Source organism: Bicyclus anynana, chromosome 9 (genome assembly GCF_947172395.1).
Source record: "Bicyclus anynana chromosome 9, ilBicAnyn1.1, whole genome shotgun sequence".
NCBI lineage: Eukaryota > Metazoa > Arthropoda > Insecta > Lepidoptera > Nymphalidae > Bicyclus > Bicyclus anynana.
In genome coordinates, this window is record NC_069091.1 from 690,552 (window position 1) to 714,333 (window position 23,782).

General features: G+C 39.5%; 3 protein-coding genes across 6 annotated transcripts in view; 2 read left to right on the plus strand and 1 right to left on the minus strand.

The window, feature by feature from the left end:
• LOC112048821 (apoptosis-resistant E3 ubiquitin protein ligase 1) overlaps window positions 1-8,775 on the plus strand; it is a 64,524-nt gene extending 55,749 nt beyond the window's left edge. Inside the window, exon 17 of the mRNA XM_052883456.1 lies at window positions 316-8,775. Within this exon, the coding sequence (XP_052739416.1) occupies window positions 316-486 (171 nt within the window). The 3' untranslated portion in view covers window positions 487-8,775. The remainder of the gene's footprint in view (window positions 1-315) is intronic.
• Window positions 8,776-8,986: 211 nt separating this feature from the next.
• Window positions 8,987-21,870, minus strand: LOC112048827 (uncharacterized abhydrolase domain-containing protein DDB_G0269086). 2 transcript variants are annotated; one of them, XM_052883453.1, is made up of 9 exons: window positions 21,213-21,870; window positions 18,928-19,137; window positions 18,437-18,590; window positions 17,817-17,969; window positions 16,978-17,041; window positions 12,603-12,730; window positions 11,262-11,404; window positions 10,648-10,827; window positions 8,987-9,979 (listed from the first exon to the last, which is right to left on the minus strand). In XM_052883453.1, the coding sequence occupies exons 1-9, from the start codon at window positions 21,311-21,313 to the stop codon at window positions 9,886-9,888; spliced, it is 1,227 nt and encodes a 408-aa protein (XP_052739413.1). In that variant the 5' UTR covers window positions 21,314-21,870; the 3' UTR covers window positions 8,987-9,885. The 2 variants fall into 2 exon arrangements, with proteins under 2 accessions (XP_052739413.1, XP_052739414.1); XM_052883454.1 differs by lacking the exon at window positions 11,262-11,404 and having other exon boundaries at window positions 8,988-9,979.
• The window catches only part of LOC112048826 (embryonic polarity protein dorsal), a 58,862-nt gene continuing 55,200 nt past the window's right edge, over window positions 20,121-23,782 (plus strand). The window contains exons 1-2 of one of the 3 annotated variants that reach the window (XM_024086493.2): window positions 20,121-20,328; window positions 21,018-21,155. In XM_024086493.2, the coding sequence (XP_023942261.1) occupies window positions 20,316-20,328; window positions 21,018-21,155 (151 nt within the window). In that variant the 5' untranslated portion in view covers window positions 20,121-20,315. The remainder of the gene's footprint in view (window positions 20,329-21,017; window positions 21,156-23,782) is intronic. The other 2 variants (XM_024086501.2, XM_024086500.2) reach the window with 2 other exon arrangements.

Below are 23,782 nucleotides of genomic sequence, written 5' to 3' on the forward strand. Positions count from 1 at the left end.
GATGCAATCTAAGATGGAAGCGAGCTAACTTGTTAAGAGGAAGATGAAAATCCACACCCCTTTCGACATCATACACGAACGCTAAATTGCTTGGCGGTATGCCTTTGCTGAAAGGGTGTAACTAGACCACGGCCGAAGCCTCCCACCAGCCAGACCTGAACCAATTAAGAAAACCTCAATCTTGTAAATCCACTGCGCTATGGAAGAGAATCCACATGCCTTTCGGTTTTAACATTTTTCGATAGGCGGTACACCTTTGCCGATAGGGTGGTAACTACCCACGGCCGAAGCCAAACGCACCATCTCCACTTCCAGGAGCTGAACCCGCGCTTCCAGATCACGGCGGCGCCCACGTTCGGCGCGCTGCCCACGGCTCACACGTGCTTCAACCAGCTGTGCCTGCCCGACTACGACTCCTACGAGCACCTGGTGCGCGCGCTGCTGTGGGCCATCAACGAGGGCGGCGAGGGCTTCGGCATGATATAGATTACCACCACTAGAGGTGCACGTAAAATTCGCCAGAATACATTGTGGTAAAAAAATGGGGTTCACAATTCGAGAGCGGTGTCCATGATAAATTATCTGGTTTCAGTGGTTTCAAACCCAATTCTATATCTAAATAATAGATATAGAATTGGGTATGAAACCACTGAAACCTTGGCTTGGAAACTGAAAAGTTGGCTCCTTGCGCTGTGAGTAGATGTCAAAACAATTAAGTTGGGTGGAATCACTTTTTTGATGGGCCAGCTTGTGTGACATCCTCTCACAGTATAATCAATTAATTAATTAACCAAACGGGGTCTCTTTCTCGAATTTAACCGCAACGCAAAATTTCATATGAAATTTCCAAATCTTCCTATTGTTTTGTCGGGTTTTGTGAAATGGTAGAATGTAGGTATACAGGGGGTCCACCGAAACCAGCTAAATTTTGAACGCGGTCTATGAGAAAAGAAGAAGTTTGGGAACCTCTTATATATGCACGCCACAACATTTGGACCCCGCGCCCCGCCTGAACAGCGAATTGAGGGATAAAATTAAGGGATGTTACAATTTTAATCACTGATCAAGCTTGACCGAAGATTGAATACTATACGACAATAATTTGGGTCCCATTTCTGGATCTGTTGAGCTTTTGCTGAGTAATACGTTTCTAGGGGTACATACTAAAATGTACGTCGCTCAACACACTAGTATGGGGTGTAGATCAATGTATTTCAATAACACTAAGGGTGATTTCAGACTAGCGTATTTTTTGCGCATAAACGGTCCTTTAAACTATAAATATAAAACGCTAGTCTGAAACTGCCCTAAAGCTGGCTTTTATACCACGCCTTTACGTATATTTTAAAAATATCTACTACACATCTATGAAGAAACGCTAAAACATGCAATCTTCTGTAATTAATTAAGATTTCCTTAAATTTCTAAGAATTATTTCTAAATCTCGAATCATTCCACATTATTTTACAGAAACTGTTAAAATCTCTTCCGGAATTTTTATCAGAGCACGTCAAAAACTCCGACAAAAATTCCGGTAAACGTTTCACTGTTTTAAATGTATATTTTTTTTAACAATAAGTAAAAGTCTACCAATAACATTTACCTACTTCATTTAAAAACTACTAAAATGGTAGAATTAAATTCCACCATGATGCTATCAACATCTAGTCATTATTTTGTCGAATCGACGATAAACGCGTTTATTTTTGTTATTTTATAAAGTTTATATACAATAACTTATTGAGACTCAGTGTTATGTTGTGTCGCTGACGACCTAATAGGTAGAAGAATTATTAAAACGGTAGGATATTTAGCTTGACAAACTTGAAACTTAGACCAAATGCACAGAATAGAGAATTATACAGAATGAGTCTACGGAGGCAAAGGTCACATACACTGGGCTATCACGACTCTCAAAAAAAAAAACATATATATGAGACGCTATTTTTTTTGAATAATATTAGAAAATACTGATGCGACGCTTTGTGTCGTACTGACTCGAGAATGTATTAGTTTTTGAATTTGTATTTGGAATGGCGACATCACTGTTGTGTTCCGTGCGCTCTATCTGCCTGTTATTCTTTAATCTGTGCTTAGACGTAGCCTCAGAATAACAATTTGTGAATCTGATTACATAGCTATACTCGTACTTTGAATAGATTTTATTTTGAATTGTATAAGTATTAAAACAATAAATCAGATTATACATATTAACAGACCGACTTAGTAATGAGGTCAATAAAAGGTCACTAAATTATTCAATAGTGTTGCTAATCAACGTATCGATAGATTATAATCTAAAAAGTACCATCATTATTTGTATACTCCATGTTAAAATACGTTGTCGTATTTGTTGTTACGTGGCCTAATAAATTGCAAACTGTTATCTTAAATGGCCTAGGACCCTAAATACCAATTATTTCGTATTATTAAAAGCTAACTACTAGTGAAACTAATCATTATTTTTGCAACTACTGATCGGTTATTTAGTCAAACATAGTTTGTTTTTTGTCTAGAGGTCTCACAATCGAGTATTTCCGACCTTTGAATATACTGTAGCTTGGCAAAACCTTTGTAACATTCCCGATGGTCCGCGAGCGACGGGAGCGGGGTAGCGATGCCCAGCGCGTACGACTTCATACCCGCGCAGACCTCTTTGCCCTCTATACTCAGGGAGTGAGTGCCCTCTATAGTGAGGGAGTGAGTGCCCTCTATAGATATCAACGAAATTGCCAAGCTATAGTGAGGTTGAGGTCCTAGATGTATACATATGTATAGATTCCTGCCATGTAAAATGTGTCCGTCGACTAATGGAATTGATCGTGTGACAATAAAGCCTCTAACTTTGCATCTAAACAATGTGTTATAGTTGTTTCGCATTCGGAAGATGGTTTTGGATTTTTGATATGATATGACTGTTGAAGAAACTAAGGTTTAAAAAAAAAAAAAATTGGGTTCGCGTACCCCATTTTGAGAACCCCTGCTCTATACTATAATTACAATAACTCTCACTCTAAGTGGCTTGCGCTCGCGATGACACAACTTGGATTAGTTTAAGAAAAAGAAGAATACTTTATTGTACACAAAAATAGATTAACAAATTATCACTAAGTCAGTTTAAGTTATCACTTCTGTCGAACGTCCCGAGACGCACACTTTTTTTTGTTATACTGGCTTTACTGGCTCTGAGTTCTAGCCCTTTTTAGCCTAACTCTTTTAAGCCTTTGAAGGTAGTAGTAATGCAAGTAAGTGTGACTGGCGTATTTATGTAAAACTGAGGGAGCATCAGCAATGTAAGAACATATTACTTAAATTACTGCATTTGAGTTATTGTTAAGCAAAAGTTTTTAATCGCTCTAAATGATTTGATAATGCGTTCGTGATGTCACTTTTCGTTACACACACAAATGCATTAGTGCTGCAACTTAACTTTTACATCAAAATGTAAACCGTCTTCCGGGAATAGAAGAACTATACAATACATTCGTTGGACGTGCAGTGTGAAAATACTCTTAGTAATTGATAGCAGTGGCATGCAATCAATACAACCCGTGCATTTATGGTATTTAGTAGTTAGTAATTATTCGATTCTCTAATTTAATATTATTTCTTTAGACTGTCACTGTCAATAACTTACTTTCCAATACGTTTTTTGTTGATATACATAACATTATCGATATGAGCGTTGCACATCACTACATACTAAGTTAAAGCTCCGTAGGTGCGAAAGAGCACGCCGTACAATCCGTACCGCTCACACGATTTGTGCGTCGCCTTCTACATTTTGTACTTCAATGCATACTGTAAACGAACATCTATGCACGCCACTGTTACTAATTGTATCACGGGAACATAATGTATTCAACATCCAGACATTGCGTGAATGAAAGACTATAATATGCATTTATTAGATTATAATTTAATAGTTTTATTTATTTAAAGTTAGTTAAACGTAGACAACTATTCTTGTACATAAAATTATGGTTGTGTGTGAATTAATACGTATACAGTGATACACACGTATCATGCCGGTAGATATCTGTATCTAATAGGTATGATTAAAAAATGTGTATTTTTTTTATTTTATTTATTATTATATTATATAATATTATATTACATTTTATTTATTTATTTGATTATAAGTCCATTCAGTATTAATTCCAGTCAGTAAAATGACAAGTGTAACTGTCACTGAAATGTCATTTTACTGACTGTAATTACTAATCGTACTATAGTTTTGTCGAGAGAGATGAGTGATTTTAAAGGGCATTTTAAATGCAATTAAAGTCGCATGCTTGCATTGGAGCATAATAAATGGTTAGGCCTATAAATTAATCTATTGAGTTTATATTAATAAGCAGTGTATGTTTTGTGTTGTTTCTGCTAAACATAAAACAGTGCTATCCTTTTCTCAGTGCCCACAGTAGAGAGGGATGCCACTATTTATAGTAAGTTAATTTACTTAAGGATAAAAATTTTAATAATAAAAATTCAACCGACTTCCAACTCAAAAATTAACCTAAACTAAAAAGCAAAAAATAACATCTTACCTATATGCTACCTTCTGATCAGTTTGAAGGCGATGCCAAGCCAGTGATGTTTTAATTCAAGCCGTTTAAATTACAAAATTTCTGTGGTTCTTTCAGAAACGGCTTTAATTAAAACATGACACTGGATTGGCACCGCCTTCAAACTGATCAGAAGGTAGCATATAGGTAAGATGTTATTTTTTGCTTTTTAGTTTAGGTTAATTTTTGAGTTGGAAGTCGGTTGAATTTTTATTATTAAAATTTTTATTTTTTAATTTTTAGTGTTACCACACCTTACTGAGTGTGAACACAAATGAAACGTTATTTTCTTATAATAAGTATCTACCTTAACTCGTATACAAAATTTCACTCCCCCTTTATCCACACGTAATATGAATATTCAGAAAAACGTGAAAGGTGACCGCCCTCCGTCTTCATCACCAGACCCCCTATGCAGTCACAATCCATACGGTTGGAAAGTTCTCATCAATATAAAATTTATCAAGTCCAAACACAAGGTAGCTACTGTGAACCGACGAGGAGTTCCCTTAACTCACCTTCATCTTCGTCACCAGATCCCTATAACAGTCACAACCTATCCAGGTGGAAAGTTCTCATCAATACAAAATTATCAAGTCAAAACACAAGGTAGCTACTGTGAACCGTTGAAGAGTTCCCTTAACTATGCTTCGTCTTCATCAACAGACCCCTAATACAGTCACAACCCATCTTGGTGGAAAATTCTCATCAATACAAATTTGTCAAGTCCAAACACAAGGTAGCTACTGTGAACCGTTGAGGAGTTCTGTTAACTGTCCTTCATCATCAGACCCTTAATACAGTCACAACCCATCTAAGTGGAAAGTACTCATTAATACAAATAAATCAAGCCCAAACAAGAGGTACCTGCTGTAAATCGTTGACGAGTTCCATCGTCTGTGTTTCGGCTCCATCATCAGACCAACTCCAGACCTTCATAAAATTGTAGTGGTTTAAAATACCTTATGGAAACACTAACAAACGCACTAGCCGTCCCTACGATTTTCGAAAGTTCCCCTCAATTTCTCCAGGATGCCATCATCAGATCCTGACATGAAAAAAATGGGACCACCCTGGAATCAAACCCTTCAAAACAAAAAAAGAATTTTCAAAATCGGTCCACAAATGACGGAATTATCGCTGGACATACATAAAAAAAAAAAAAAAAAAAAAAAAAACATACATACAGCCGAACGTAGAACCTCCTCCTTTTTGGAAGTCGGTTAAAAATTATAGTTTGCGTTAGTGGTACCTAAAAGAGATTTCTCTGTAAGATCGGCAAAGGGAACTCCGTTGCAATTTTTTGAATCTCGTGGTATTTCATTTGATCGGGGGGAGGATGGGGCAGTTTGAGCAATTTGAGTTTCTCATTTTGTATTGCTATGCATTCCACAAAAAAAACGTCCCGTGAAATTTACGGTGCAATTTTTTTCTCGTTGGAATCCGTTCGAATTTGAATTAACGATACATAGCTAACAATTGCTTATGCCACTGCAGTAGTGATACTCTCTCTTTGGTACTAATTTTGTATATTATTAAATTATTTATTTATTAAAGTGTGTACTATGTACGATACAAATTGTAGAAAAATCGATGTAAATTATTGTATTTTGATGTTGATGCACAAATTTAATAACGATGAACTGTTGGTTACCATGTGTGTGAAATTATGTATTATAAATGTGTAAAATATAATATAAATTTAGAGCAAAATAAGAGAAAGATATTATCTATATTTATTTTTCTCACTCGCGCTGTAAATAAACCATGCACATGCATGCATATAAACAATGCTTACTCTTCAAGTTATTGTGTAGGATTTTTCTACACTTCTATCCTGGGTTATAAGCAAACATTCATTTTATAAAGTTAATTATAGTACGCGCCAAACTACGCGTCCGCTCTGAAGTTGTATCGTACCTAACTGCGCAAATTTACTAACTCCGTTTTTGAATTGCGCCAACATACGCCTCATGTTCGGAGTGGACTAGAAGATTGGTGAAATTTTTAGTGTTATTTACGGCAGCGAGTAAGAAGCGAATCTTTGTATTGTACCTACTGTTGTAGAATAAGACAAGTTCGAAAGTAGAGACTGTAGAAAAAGCGGAGGCTATCTATATGAGAGTCTTGATTTATAATGTTTGAACACAAAGCGTCAACAGCGATGCCGACAACCGGCGCGGTGATTCAATATGGCGCCCCATGCATTTATTATAAAACAGTAATATAATCGCACAGGTGGAATAAGGACCTGTAGAATCTGTTGTATAAAAAGAAATATTTAGATTTATTTAAACGGTTGAGGGTCTGAATCCTTGAAACGTGCTACGATTGATACTCCACAATTGCCCACCGTAGTTACCTTTAGTAGGTATTTTCATATTTATAAAATGAGGAAGATCTGGATATCACATGCTATAAACCTTCTAACCACCGATGACTCACTTGTCGTTATCGCTGTGAATCAATTTAGGCCATAGATTCTATCTATGATCGGTCACTGTAACGGAACTATAACTGTTTGGTCTAACTTGACCGTGACGTGGACAAACAATCTATCTGTAGCGTTTAGAAGTCTTCTTTTCTATTTTCTTACTTCTAAGAAAATAAACAAATACCACCACGTGGCCTATGAACTAGGTATAGCTGTCCCCTGCTTACCCCGTAACGTTACTGTAAAGCGCTTTTAACATTTCCTCTGTCCGTAAAGATGAGTTCTATTTACAATTATTTATTCTTGTTACTTTATTATGACGATCCAATATAAGCGCCAAACAACACATCAGAATATGTGTTACTTTGTGAACGCGTGGTTCTGGGTTTGATTTACAGCTCCGGAACAATAAAACAGAGCAGATGCAGAACAATATAAAGGAGAAACCCAGTCTCCATACAAATTCGGGCCCAAATTATACGAATGATACAGAGCTAAAAATTTTACATAAATTCGGACAACCAAGGACAACTCATGAGGCCAATTTTTAACAAAATCTATATTTGTCTTACTTAATATTATTGGTGGTCAATAATTCATATACCTTTGACATGAAATTTATTGCATTATCTGTGTCTAACTGACAAGCGACAGTTTTAAGATTTGACACATCTAAGTAATCAAAAAGATATTATTTGACAATGACTTAACTTGACATTGACAGCCCGCGTTTGCAAAGACAACTGACAATCAGTGAAATACGCATCAAAGCTGTTAAATAAATCACTACGTTAAGCTTATGCAAAGCTAATGAAATTAGCTTATTTTCCCTGTTGGCGAATATTAATTCGGTATAGATTCTAATGGAGTAATCTAGTAAAATATACAAGATTTTTAGTACATTTCTAATTTCTGAATCGTTCTGAAAAGTGCGAAGCCCAATTTTGGATATCTCATTTAGTCAGTGGTGAGTCCGCCACTACACTGAGCGTAAAACCAGATTAACTGCTTGATGTAAAGTTCATTATGAACTAGCAGCGTTATCACCTTACGTCGGATGTTATAATCTGTTCGGTTATTCGCACTTGAATGCCGCCAGAATGAAAGTTTAATTTCGGGGTCAGAAAGTAAAAAAGTACAGAAAGTAAAAGTTCCACTGCGAGTTAGTAGGTATGTCAAACGAGTTCTGTGGCTCTTTTAGAGTGATTGCAGACTAGCGTATTTTTTGCGCGTATATGGTTGTTTCATTATACGCGCTAACACGTGCGCTTCAAAAAACTGGGCTCGCGTAAAAAATAGGCATATTTCAGTATGTTTGCTCAAACCGGTGGTGTCATGTCAGTATCAACATAACATATACGAGCTTAGAAGCGCTTCGACGTTCGTACGAGTTGAGCGTGTGCAAAAGGCGCGCCTATACGCGCTTGCAAAAAAAGAGCTCATACGCGCGTATAAAACGCTAGTCTGAGACCGCTCTTATTTTCCTAAAGCGAGCGAGCCAAACTGAAATACAAATGGAAAACCTAGGCTGTAAAAACAAATTAGAGGTCAAATTGATTTATAGAGTAATTCCGCAAGTAACCTTATCGCCAGTAAAAGTATAAAAGCAAAATTATTTAGTTCTGTCCTGCGAATTAACATTTTAATTTTAGTCTTAACACAATATACCCTGCTGTAATAGAATTCTACTTGTATTTTAAATGTTGATATTTTGTAGTAGATTGTTGAATAGAATTATTGTAAGACTGAATGAATAAACAGACATCAAACTGCCATTCTTTTTTATTTTATTGTTTGCCAAGAGCAAGAGATAACATGATAATGAGTCAAACGAAAAAGACAGTCGACCAATGGCGGCCGAACCGGAAATATAGCTCTTTCATCCTATTGCAACGACAGAGGTATATTTCCAGTTCGCCGCTATTGGACAAAAATATGCCATTTTACCTTCACGAGGAATGTCGCGCATTTTAAGCCCACTGGATAAGTATAAACACAAACACATTGTTATACTGTATAATATTTATTGAGATCAGTATAGTTCTTATAAAAAACTTAGTCTACAAACTTATCTAAGTAATAGGTACACAATCGCTTCACAAACTAAATACATATACCTAGGTATAACCTGATAATCTAAATTAAATAATTACTAAAAAAACCCACTTACCTCTCAATATCTCCTCAAAAATGAAAAACAAATACAAGTCTCAGAATATTACATATTATGTAGGTATGTAGGTATAACTAACTTTTCAAGTCAAACATTCCATCGATAAGTTCGATTGCTTGGGTTTTTAAAATCATGACATTCACGGAAGCCGATGTTAATATTTTTAATGTTTAATGTAGGTATATTTTTAATGACAAGTAGGTACACAACATTCTGATCCAACAATAACAATCTTAGAAATACAGATATTTCAATCGTTACTAAATGCAGCTGGGGAAGCCCCTCGAGAAAATCTAAAGCCAATGATATTGTCTGTGTCTATAGTCGTTACACCAAGGCGTACCAATCAAAACTATACAAAATGTAAATATTGTCTGGGCGTCAGTATTAACATGATAATGCAGTTTTCTGCTTCATAAAATACTTAAATTATGTCACAATATGATTCATCGGATTCGTAGAAATCGCATAACAAATCTGTAGTTTTCTTAGCAAAGAGCTGTAGTGATATTGGAACGATGTATTCATAACTCGACAATTTGAGTTTCGAATTCATCTCCATCCTTTTCTCTCTAGCACTAACTCTTTTTATTTTACAGTGTAAAATAAAAAGTGTTACAGACGCGTTCGAAGCGCACACCGAGTTACATAAACATCGTTACAGAATAGTGCTGAAGCTGATAGTATCACGATCTCGAGTAAACTAAGTCCTAGCAGCCGTGTCGCGCGGGGATGAACGACCACAACACTGCCTCTGGAATGGACATGGGGTGACGGAGCCACGAGCGAGCCGCACACACCATTCTATGGGAAAACATCAAAATACTACAAATAGAGCCTTAATAGCTCAACGATAAAGCGGTCGGAGTCCGAAGGGTGGTTGGTCTATTGTCGTACTCACTAACGCGAATAAAGTCTTTTAGTTGATGGAGAATGGGATATTCATATTTATTTAAAAAGATAAGGCAAAATATTCTTTTAAAAAAATAAAGTAATAATAATTACTCTCCAATTGTATAGCTATAGGTTCAGGTAGTAGGTACCATACCAATCCCGTTGGGCTGTTACCTCAGATCAATTATAAAAGGACCTGTATCGAACTCATAGTCACAAACAAAATTGTCATTTTCTGAGGAAAACGAGCTTAGATTTGGTATATATATTATACTAAACTAGAAGTTTTTGTGCGGTTTTGTCCGTTTTTTACACCATTCAACTACACGAAAAGGTATTTTTACGGAGCTCTTTAACCTACGAACACGATTACAACTATTTAACATCGATTCTATAGATACAGTTTTTATAATCGCATTAGATCGTTGATCATATACTTTGACAGAAAAGTAACGTCTAGCGAGGCAGGTCCTATACAATAATTGGTCTGAGGTTGTAACTGTATGAATGGAGGAATATCGTGTCATGGGGCTGTAAGAATGGGGGAATATTTCAAATAACCGCCTGCTCTTTCTTACTTGGTGAGCGGGCGCGGCCAGCAGGCGAGCTGGTCGCGCGTGTCGGCCAGCTCGAGCCGCACGCGATGCAGCTCCGCGCGCAGCTCGTCCAGCGAGCCGCGCAGCGCGTCCGCCTCGCGCGCGCCCAGCGATACGCGCGCGCTCAGCGCGGAGCACTCGCGAGCGCAGCGCTCGCGGGCGCTGACAACACGACACAGTCATTATTATAATAGGCTAGTTGACATTTTTTTAAATGATCTTAAATTGTTCGTTAGATGGGATCGTTTTTAATTTCAATTTTAAAATATTTTTTGACAATACGAGCCAATGCGCTATCAGCCACGGTCTAAGTACGAAATGAATATTGTTTACATTTTTGATGCGAGTTATCTAGCCTATTTTAAGGTAGGCCAGTTTACATTTGAATGTCAATCGCGAGGACCGAAAATATGGTTTGAAGGTTGTTACTCTTCAATAGGGAGTCGGAACCGTTGTGTTTCAAAGTAAGAAAGGCCTACGTTAATTAGCTGACATAAATTATACCTAAACCAATTTCGAAAATAATGGACCTACATCTACGAACTAATCAGGAGTGGACGTTCATGGTTGATAATGTCGATATGATGCAGTCTCACAGTCTCTCCAGCTCGAGCTGGTCGGCGGCGCGCCGCAGCTGCGCCAGCGCGTCGTCGTGCTCGCGCCGCAGCGCCGCCGACTGCGCGCGCGCCGCCGCCAGCAGCGCCTCCCGCTGCGACAGCTCCTCCTCCAGCGACGACAGCTGAAGCACCACATTGCCCAGAGCCGTGCCTCAAATATTGCAGTTCGACGGCCTTCGTGGCGCAGTGGTATGCGCGGTGGATTTACAAGACGGAGGTCCTGGGTTCGATCCCCGGCTGGGCAGATTGAGATTTTCTTAATTTGTCTAGGTCTGGCTGGTGGGAGGCTTCAGCCGTGGCTAGTTACCACCCTACCGGCAAAGACGTACCGCCAAGCGATTTAGCGTTCCGGTACGATGCCGTGTAGAAACCGAAAGGGGTGTGGATTTTCATCCTCCTCCTAACCAGTTAGCCCGCTTCCATCTTAGACTGCATGATCACTTACCATCAGGTGAGATTGTAGTCAAGGGCTAACTTGTAAAGAATAAAAAAAATTGTACAAAATTGGGAGCTTTAATGATAAATGTTAATACTACCTGTATTAACATTCATTATTTATGTTATTGTAGAGGTATCAGTGTTGGTATAATTATGAGAGTATTTGATAACTTGAGCTCAGTTGTTTGTTAGGCAGCGTAGACGCCGTCATGCTGCCAGTCGCGTTAGTGTTTTTGTGCAATAATGTTTTGTGTTGTATGTGGGTATGGAGAACATGTCGGGCCGAGAAGGTGAGTGTTGATGCATTCTAAAGGGATCTCTTAAACTTACTCTCAAGGTCAAAAATAATGGTAAAATCACAAAGGACAGTGAAACAGTGTTTGATAATTAAGTCAGTAGATGGCTTTCTCAGAGTACTTTTAAACAATCCTTTTTTGTACACTTCAAGAACCTGTTGCGATGCAGTTGTGCCGGATTCTCATAGATGGCGCTTTGTTTTTTATTTATAAACGAAGTTTTTGCATAAGGCCTACTTTGGACTACTTTAGTATTTTAGTTGAGTACAACAGATTTTGGATTTACCGCCTAAAATCGTTCGTACTCGACTGAAATATTAAACTAGTCCGAACTAGGCCTATGTCGTGTGGTCTAAAGTAAAGCACACCCGTTTTGTTTACTGTGCTGAACCGAAGCAGTGTCACTAAGGGGGTTTGGGTTCTCACAGAAACACAAAATCTCTGTTAGACTCGATCCCGGATAGGAAACCTGAAGGGATGAAAGTGTTAAAGGGCGTCTCCTGTAAAACCTCGTCTTTGAGTGGTTTTGGATGATTGTGGATTGAGGAGGATAGGAATCAAGGAGGCTAGTCATTATAAAGCTCACCTGGCAGTACACTCGCTCGGTGTGCGCGCGCGCCTCCTGATGCGCGGTCCGCTCCAGCGCCAGCGCCCTCTCGCAGCGCTCGCCGACGGCGCGGAGAGTCTCCAGCTCGTTGCGACAGTTCCGCCAACCTGTAACCATAAAACGATCAGCCGTAAGACTGCACCTTGGCAATGAACAATGAGAAAGAAGTCAAGCGGCTAAAACCTGAACTAAAACTGACAGCGCCTTACACAAATTAATAAGACCGCCATTACCAAATGACAATGAGCACCATTAAGACATTAGCGCCGCTGGGGGTTCTTTCGTGATAAAAACTTTAAGTAAATTACTATTTGCGATAACATAGTATGCGATAATATAGTATTCTACATAGTAGTCAAAGGTTTTGACGTTTTTGGCGGCCTCCGTGGCGCAGCGATATGAGCAATGGATTTACAAGACGAATTCGGTTCGGTTCGATCCCCGCCTGGGCTGATAAAGGTTTTCTCAATTAGTCCTGGAAAGGGATGTGGATTTTATTCTCCTCCTAAAAAGTAAGCGACGAAAAATTTCTCATTTGTGAAGAGAAAAAAAAAATATCGTCAACCAATAGCGGCGTCGACTATTAGTATCATCTTTTTCGTCCCAACGCAATGAAAAAAGAGAGCGATGTTGTATCTTAGCTCTACAGAGTACAAATCTACGTGGCTGAACGTGCTAAGCCAGGCGTGGGGTAGTGTAACACCGTATCGGGACAAAGTAATTTAACCTAACTTACCCATATAATTTTAATATTATCTACTATCTATCTATATTATAAAGTTACATAGTTCTCCCATAAATAAATATCTTTTCATATTATACCTACATACATATAAATATCACAAAAATTCCAAAATCGTGATTAATATAACTGAACTATACGACATTTTGTCATACGAGTACTTCATTACCAACCCAAATTCGGCTCACCGCTGAGCTCGAGTTTCCTCTCAGAAAGAAGGTTACCCACCACGCTGGCCCAATGCGGTTTGGCAGACTTCACGCAGAGAATTAAGAAAATTCTCTGGTATGCAGGTTTCCTCGCGATGTTTTCCTTCAACGTGATATTTAAATTCTTAAAATGTACACAACTTAAAATCGAGGTGCATGCCCCGGTTCGCACCCACACCCGCCGAAATCGGAGGCAGAGGTCATATCCACTGGGTTATCACGGCTCGTGTACGAGTACTTACTAAATATACAAATTTCATTAAAATCAGTCTAGCCGTTACGAAGGATTACGACCACAAACACCGTGACACGAGATTTTTATACATATATTATAATATTATGACCACTGTAAAGTCAAGGTCCGACCGACGCGGCGCGATGACTACATATTGGGAAAATGTTATGAGGATAAATTAAAAATATATGTAGAGACTCCGCCCACAAACCCAGGCCGGGGTTATCATTTTCCTTTTATGAGCACGTGCATAAGATTTGTCCAATTTTCGTTGGCGTCTTACTAATATCATAAAATATTTTTAAGTCTGTCTGTATGATTAAATTCTACATTCTACAGAATAACATTTCAATTTTGGAAGACTTTTTTTTCATTCTTTACAAGTTAGCCCTTGACTACAATCTCACCTGATGATAAGTGATGTAGCAATCTAAGATGGAAGCGGGCTAACATGTTAGATGTAGCATGGAAATCCATATCAGTTTCGGTTTTTACAGGAAAGCGTACCGAAACGTTAAGTCGCATGGCCGAAACCTCCCACTAGTCAGAGCTGAACCAATTAAGAAAACCTCGATACTAGCAGGGGATCGAACCCAGGACCTCCGTAATGTAAATCCACCGAGCATACCACTACGTAACGGAGGCCGTCAAACGTTTAGTTTGGTTTTGGATGTAGGTAGTAGTTACATCGGTACCTATGTGAGTGACAGCACTAAAGTAACGTCAGCATAGCTGAAACGTATTGTTAAATTATTTAGAGTGAATCAGGGGAAGGCGGGTGCTATCAAAAATCATGTACAAAATAAACGTGGGCAAAGTCACGTTAATTTGCCAATATCTGCTTGTTTAAATTGCTATTTTTGTCCTTATTTGTATTACTAGCCGACGCCCGCGACTTCGTCCGCGTGAAACTCGATGTAAACTTTCAACTACCCCTATCCTACCCCTAGCCTACCCTACCCCTACCATACTCCTACCTACCCCTACCCTAATTTTCTGGTTGATTTTTGAATTTTACACCTTGTGTCCGAAAAACCCAAATATCTTACGGAACCCTATTTTTTTTCCAAAATTAAATTTAGCCTATGTTACTTGTGGATAATGTAGCTTTCAAATGGTGAAAGAATTTTTAAAATCGGTCCAGTAGTTTTTGAGCCTATTCATTACAATCAAACAAATATACAAACAGTTTTCCTCTTTATAATATTAGTATAGATATTGGTAATAACTTATGTAAATCTTTTAGATTCCCGATGGTTTCCGTTTATCATTTGATCATAGGAGTTTAAATAGGAAGTAGGTAACAATTTAAACGATATTATCCATAATTTAGTATTATTTGGAATTCTGACTATGACCTACTTGTGAATTTTATGTATTCCCTATGATTGACTAAATCGCCTTAGATAAGAGAAAAGATACTGTCGACATCAAAGATATCATTCAGTAGTTTCGAAGATAAGCGGGTAGGGTCAAGTGGTCAAATGGTCAAGTTTTGAATGTTTTATATGAATTTTATAGTCGGGATAGCCCAGTGGATATGACCTCTGCCTCCGATTCCGGAGGGTGTGGGTTCGAATCCAATCCGGGGAATGCACCTCCAACTTTTCAGTTGTGCTATTTTAAGTAATTATATATCACGTGTCTCAAAACGGTGAAGGATAAACATCGTGAGGTAACCTGGATACCAGTGAATTTTCTTAATTCTCTGCGTGTGTGAAGTCTGCCAATCCGCATTGGGCAAGCGTGCTATTGGCCTAATATCCCTCTCATTCTGAGAGAGCTTCGAGCTCTGATTTCAGCTCTACATTCTTCTTCTCTGTTATGGTGTATTTGGTGTCGTGACTTGTTCTAGGTCATGGCAAGTAGATCTTCCTCAAATCGAAATTAGATATTTACCTACCTATCAACACCTATGTGGTAAATAAGATAGGTACATATTATATAGTAAATAACAGTGCATTGTCATTGACGCGATTTACATCAAAGTGAGCGTATTCGCAGAACGGCACACTCATAGACGTGCGCACGTAAGCCAGAAGCCTAGCAAACAATAGGTAGCTATAACGACAAGGTTCGTAGCTACACCAGAGTAAAGATATACTATTTACTGTGGCTACACTAAAACTATATGTACATATTATGTTTTTTTTTCATGATGGTAAGTGATGATGCAGTTTAAGATGGAAGCGGGCTAACTTGTTAGGAGGAGGATGAAAATACACACTCCTTTCGGTTACTACACGACATCGTACCGGAACGCTAAATCGCTTGGCGGTACGTCTACATATTATGTTTTCTGTGCCAAAGCTACCTACTTGTTTTGTTATTAGGTCCTCGAGCTGCTAATGCAATTTTTATGAAACCATTATAATCCCCGTTTCCATATCATCATCATTGACAATCCATATTCGGCACACTGTTAAGCACGAGTTTTCTCTCGGGTTATGCCTTTGTCCACCACGCTGGCCAAATACGGATTGGCAGATTTCACACACGTAAAGAATTATGAAATTTCTCAGGTGTGCAGGTTTCCTCACGATATTTTTCCTTCATTGTTTGAGATACGTGATATTTAATTTCTCAAAATGCATTTATCTGAAAAGTTGGAGGTGCATGCCTCGGATGTACGTCCTTCGAATCGAGGGCAGAGGACATATCCACTGGGCTATCATGTCTCATAGATACTTTCCATTAAAATCATAAGGACGTCCACTGCTGCCCCTTCTTGTAGTCGGGTGAAAAGGAACCCTAGCTGAGTAAGTATGTTTTGGGCTCTTTTTGGACAACGGTATGTTTGGAACCCCCGTAATTTTAATTTTAAGATTACAACTTTACTTATTACCACAACAACACTGGATTTGGATCAAAACTGCTTGTAACCTAAGCGTACTACAAACAATTGAAAATGCAATTTCAAGCAGCTTGGTGGGTCTAAGCTCCATAATATCTACCGTGCGGCGCCGCGGCCGATGCAGCTGTGGCGTCATTTAATGTCGACCAATAGCGGCGCATCCAGAAAGTCGTTCTCTGTCGTCCTATCTATACAATGTCTTTTTCTCTTGACGACTTATGTCATTGACACATGCTATGCCAACTGGATAATACTAGTAATAAACTGGATATTAGGCAAACAAAAGCTAGAGGGAGGAAAGTAAGTGTTCTCACCGATGCTCATCTCGGACGCGCGGTCCTCTGCAGCGCACACGTCCTGCTCAAGCGCGCTCTTCTCCTGCAGACAATATGATCAATGCTTTAAGATATTTTTTTTATTCATTTCAAGTCAGCCCTTAACTACAATCTCACTTGATGGTAAGTGATGATGCAATCTACGATGGAAGCGGACTAACTTGTTAGGAGTTGGATGAAAATCCACACCCCTTACGGTTTCTACACGACATCGTACACAGAACGCTAAATCACTGGCAGTCAATAACAAAAACTCAATCGACTTCAAAATCACAAAATGATTCTACTAAACTAAAAAGCGAAAGATAATATAGTAGGTATGTGCTATCTTCTGATCAGTTTGATAGTGACAGACCAGACCCCTAATGATAATCACAACCCATCTAGACGTACAGTTCTCATCAATACAAATTAATCAAGCTCAAACACAAAGTAACTGCTGTAAATCGCTTACGAGTTCCCTCGTCTGTGTTTCAGCTCCTTCTCCAGATTAACTCTTAAAAATACTTAATAATACTTAAAAATATGAGAAATGTGGTAGTGCCCTACTATTTTCGAACGTTCCTCACGATTTCTCCAGGAACCATCCAAACATGACATCCTTGTTTCCTTAATATGGGACCACTCTTTTCCAACAAAAAAGAATAACCAGAATCGGTTCATAAATAACGAAGTTGTCCACGGACACATAAAAAAAATATACGGTCGAATTGAGAAACCTCCTCCCTTTTTTTAAGTCGGTTTTAAAAAGGAAAATATATGTTTTCTTTCCGAAAGATTCTAGAGGGAGCAATGCGAAGTTAAGAAAGCTATTGAACCTTTTCCAGCACCGCCTTTTCCAGGTCCTTGTCCTTAAGCAGGCTCTTGAGGCGCTCCACCTCGCGGATGGCGAGCCGCACCTTCGCGCTGTCCGACTCCAGCAGACTCTTGAGCGCGCTCACTTGCATGCGCAGCCGCTCCGAGCACGACACCTGCCGGGGGACAGTAGCAGTGGCGTGCACAACGTTTGTAACCAGGGTAGTAGTCATCACAAAAGGGTAGTCATTACGAAATTGTAACTTCTCCAGTGCAGTTTCGTAATGCGATCTAAAGGTAGGTAGTATGCATGGTATGGTGGCGCATTTTGTGTCTATGAGGTGTACGTCACTGCTCAGAAGTCATTCGTAGTACAGATACTGAAAGCCCAAGAACCTTGGATTTTTAATTTTTATCTTATTTTATAGAGGTTTGTGGTATTGTAGGGAATAATCCCTGGATCTACAGAACCGATTTTGAAAATTCTTTTACCAGGTTATTTGTGTTATAGGCTATATTTTATCCCTGTTTTGTTTGAAACTGTGGGGCATCGGCTAAGTACCTAGGTAATAAACGGATCAAACAGATAACCCATCTGATGCGAAATGTAAAACTCTCACCTATAAACAGAGCAAACGCACACCTGACACTCCAGCGTCTTCCTCAAGCAACGCAGCTCGTCGCGGCGCCGGCGCCACGCCGCCACCAGCATGAACCTGCCGACCCTGGCTGCAGCTTCCTCCTCAGCCACGCTGCGCAGTCCGGAAGAGTGGACCATTGGCAGGTCGGGCTCTATCCTATTAGATATGTTGGTAATTGGAATGGATAATAAACCTAGGGCCTATAGAATTTGGACCCTCTTATCCTTTGACGCTCCGTGCTCCAACGCGTTTTTCAGAAGGCACAGCTTGCTAAGAAAAGCCGGCCAAAATCTTATCAGATGCTCTTTTATAATCACTTTTTTACACACATTTAGTACTACGAGTATTCTGCTATTCGGGTCGCAGACAAATTTAACGAAACGAAACGAAAGATTAGCAACATGTCTCCCATTCTCGATGAGTTATAAATGTCCCACTTTGTTTTATACCTTTTAATAGAATTCACGGAATTTCCCTGTTTTACAAGTATCACCTGTCCTTTTTCATCCTCTTAGTAGGAGTCAAGTCCTCCATAGAAGCCGCCTTGGGGCCGATCTTGGCTGGCCTGGCCGGCGCGGCACGGTACTGGTCCAGGCAGCTGCGAATCCGCACGAGGTTGGAGCTGGGGGCCGAGGGCTTCGTGGTGAACTTGCTGACCGGGGCTGAGAACAGCTGCTTCTTGGGGTGAACTGGGTGAACGCGTCTGAAAGATGAATTATTAATATCAGTTAAAATGGGGGAAAGGCTAGGAAAAGGTTTTGGGGAAAAGGCGCTAAATAATTTGATTGCTTTTAAAAAAAAATGCCGAGTTAAGTGTGCGCCCAAAAGTTGAATACATCATACATTGAGTCACTGTCATATTTATTTTAAGCGAGCATTTTTGTTTTTGAGAATTCTTTACCCTTCATTTGGGGCCCCCGCAAGTAATGTTGATACAGGGCCCCTCCAAGGCACGCTACACCACTGTCTAAATAGATTTCAAATGATCACTCGTTGGTCCAGAGATTAGCCCACGAATCCTTTATTGAGCTAGACTCGGACCAAGGCGCATTTGGAAACGTCGTAACTGTATTTTAAAGCAACAAATTATTATCACCATTGTCTATCATTATCATTAATAAGCCTGACGTTTCGAAAGTGCTTGTACTCGTAAACTAAGCCTAATTGAAACAAATGAATTTTGACTTTGAAAAATTGAGAAAATTGCGAAGAAAATTAGAAAAGTTCAGAAGTAGGATGATTGTTATTCAGTAACGGCTCAACCTTTGAACGAATCTGAATGAAAGGCAGATAGATTATTGTAGTCTGGTACATGGGCTTTTTATCTCTACATTCTCACATGATTGGGATGTACGTGGTTAAAGTCGCGGGGCACAACTGGTATAAAAGAAATGTTGGGACTACATACCAGCGAGGTAAAAAAAATGTTAGGGTGGCTGTGACAGAATACGTAGCGATAGACGCGTGCCAATGATGCGATTTACGTGGTCATTTACCTCATTCGCCACATCCTAAATATTAGTTTTAATTTTATTAAATTTTACCTTCTCGCGTGTCCATTAACAGTGTGATCAAATGAGCCATCGTCTTGTTCCCCATGACGTGGACCCATAGCACACATACACAATAACGAGTAATACAAGGAAAATAAATAATAAAATTTATATTTCGTAGTGTTTTAGCTTATTCGCACGGCGAGGTGGTCGCGGCACGGATCTCAACTTCGCCGTCTCAGAAGTGATGCGGGAGTGATTTGTGTAATAGAAAAATATTGATACAAAGTACCATAATTGTTATGCAATTCGGTTTTAGGTACGTGGGAAATTTTAACATTTAAACTCGGATGTGATTGTGAATGAGATATTCTCGCATATTATCACAATGTTCGGAACAGGTGAGTTTGAAAACCAAGTTTTACCTGAACTCTCCTATTCTTCTTGAGATATTGTATTGCGATCGTGACTGATATTTTAATGTAATAATAAATCTTTGACTGCGATATTAAATGACGATGCAGTCCACGATAGAAGTGGTCTTACTTGGACGAGGTACATGTTTATTCTACCCATACCTTTCGACGGTTTCTACGCGTAGACCAGAGCAGAGCTAATAAGCTAGCGCCTAATTCGCTAGCTTATTGTTATAATTTCTAAAATTTAATTCTATTACAAACTATACTTACTACTACAAATTACTACTAGGTAGTAGGTCTAATACTAATTTGGTATTGTTCATGTAAGCCTAGTTTAACATTAAGATAATAAATATTTAAAAAATATAATAAAATTTTAAACTGACTCGAGCAAAGAATCAAAATCCTCTGTTTAGCTGCACTACCAATTGCGCTATAGAAGTTGTAAAAACTATTCTTTGGCTCCTTGAATGAAATGTCCAGTCAGTCCCTGCACAGTGAATTTTGGGAGTCCATGGTATCCTAAGCCGCTGGTTGTAATTGTAAATGTCCCTGGTATTCTAAGGTGCTGGTTGTGAGTCCCCGGTATCCAACGCCGTTGGTTGTGAGTCCCCGATATCCAACGCCGTTGGTTGTGAGTCCCCGGTATTCTAAGCCGTAATTTTCCGCAGCGCTGTCGCTGGTTACTGACCGGGGCGTAGCGTGCAGGCTGCCACGCTCCGTGCTGTCCCCGGCGCCGGCGCGCACCACTGGGGACGCGCTTTGCGGGATCTTGACGCCGTCGGGCATCATCTTGCTGCTGCAGGACGGTAAGTTGCCATAGACTAAGCCGCTGGTTGTCCGCAGCGCTGTCGCTGGGCACTGACCTGGGCGTGGCGTGCAAGGTGCCGCGCGCCGTGCTGTCCCCGGCGCCGGCGCGCGCCAACGGGGACGCGCTCTGCGGGATCTTGACTCCATCGGGCATCATCTTGCTGCAAACAGGACCGTAAATTGTTGTATAACTAAGTATGGTTTTGCGAGTCACTTGCGGGCCCACTCTCGACGTATCCTGCAATGGCTATTGATGGATACGTCAAGGAAGACATCATAACTCAAATCATCCTACTCATGTTGTCGGGGCAAAGACTCTTCTGAGAGTCTCAAAACGTCTTTAGGATGATAAATTCGAATATGAAAAATAATAACAGAGGGCACCCAAAATCACACAAAAGCAAGTAATTTTCAATTGTCAATTTCGTACTTGTGTACAGACCCTTGTAGATTGCGACAATGAGGAAGTAGAGAGGGCATCAACTGCCTACAACATAGAATCATAAACAACGATAATTTTATAAATATTTGATCATAAAAAACCTCAAAACGAAGAGTATCGGCGGCAGAGTTTCGGCGACGGAACCCTGACAATGCCACATTAGTCAAAATCGATAAATGGCTTACTAGTTACGGCTTACCTTTTTGTAGTTATTGTAGAAATCTCGATGTTGAATAGATGAAAATATAAGATTTTTAAGAAATATGACGGCTCTAAAATAATGTGTTTGTTGAATATTTGATTAATGGGAGATTTGACAGATTTAAAAATGATCGAATTTCAAATATTTTTTTTACTTTATGGCTTATTTTTTACAGCCAGCTATTTGTAATTTTCATATCTAAACTTTTTATATCCTCCTACACAAATAGGTATTGTATGGCTAAACAACAAGTTCCGTGTAGGTAACACTCGTGCACTTCATATAGGATTGAAAGCGATACATATCCTACAAAACTTTGCTAAGTATCCAATCTTTACCAAACAACGAAATAAACAGTTTGCATAAACCTACAGCCTAATTTGACTTCTCCAGTCTTTGTCCAGTGGTTAGCCTGTAGTTACGGATCACGAGCTCCTGGGTTCGAATCCTGTGTAGAGCCATACGAGATACTGAGTTTTTCTTTCTTCTAAGTCAGTGACATTCACAGCCCAGAGTTTTGATGTGAGTTTTGAAATAGAGATAATAATCTTTAAGTGCACCGCCAACCTTGACCGAAAATAGTAATGTATCTTGGCTGCAGCGCTAAGCATGACGATAGTAGTTCGCTGGATGGAGGCGGCTCAGGATAGTGATGTTTGGAAGTTTCTACAAGTCTCTATGTCCTGCAGTGGGTGTCCACCGGCTGATATGATGATGATGACTACAACTATTAATAGCCTGATTTATGTTTTCCCTGTCAAAACTCACGTGTGTACCTGACGACAACAGCTCTAACTTGTTCTATAGCTAATGTTGCTATATCCGATGTAATCAGGAATAATTTAAAGTGGCAAGGGAGCGGCGGCGAGTCGACGGCGCCCGCCGCGGCGCCCGACGGCCGGGCAGGGGACCGACGGGTTCCCTACTGTTTATACCATGTGTACTATCGCAGTGTTGCCAGCTTTACAACCAGAAGCTTGGAATTATAATCAAAAGCCTACGATTCGATCTACTACAGGGTCATGTCTTATAGGAGAGGTCTTATATTAAGTGTAGTCCCACACGCTGCAGAATGAGGTTTGGCATATTAGAGCCCCCGCTCACTTACAACTTTTAGTTGGCCGACTTAGTCGGCCGATTATAGAACAGATAAAGCGATGTATGACAGCCCGCACATCTGTCCAACTAAATCACGTACAATTAAAAAGTCGGCCAACTAAAAATTGTCAGTGAGTGGCCACCCTTATGGTGATACAAGTAATATGTCTCTGTTACGGTTACCGGGATCGATGGCGAACTCTCTGAGGCACGCCTTAGTACGACAACCAATTTCCCAATGTGAAGAAGAAAAAGAAGAAGAAATACTTTATTGCACACAAAAATACAATTATAAATTAAAACAATATAATTATGGGGATGGGGTTGGGAATTTTTACATGGATCTAACCTCATATGATCCGAAGCCACATAAGCACATTCAATATTAATAAAATACCCTTCATATTTGGACGATTGAGCGTCTGGACCCTTAAAAGCTATTTTTCAAATCTCGCAGTCCAAAGTCCAAAAGCCAAAAGATTGTCTGACAAACTTTCAGCTTTCCTAAAAAGCCTGGTTGACGCAGGCTCTCGGGCCAATAGGTAAACTTTCGAAGTTTATAATATTATTTCAAAGTTTATTATACCGACGTCCCGCGGTTTCATCTATGTAGTTCCCATTCCGATGAGAGTACGGGGAAAAAATATAGCCTAGTGGTAGTGGTAGTAGTGGTAGTAGGTGGTGGTAGATCCAGAGATTACCCCCTACAACACCACCACCTTTACCTCTTTATAATATTAGTATCGATAGAAACCAAATAATATAATATACTAGGAACTATTATATGATTTATAGTTTTTTTTTATCATTTATTATATTGATATTAAATGTATGTATGTACCCAGTCAAAGGCAAAACATCTCAGAGCTGTAAATCGGAATGTT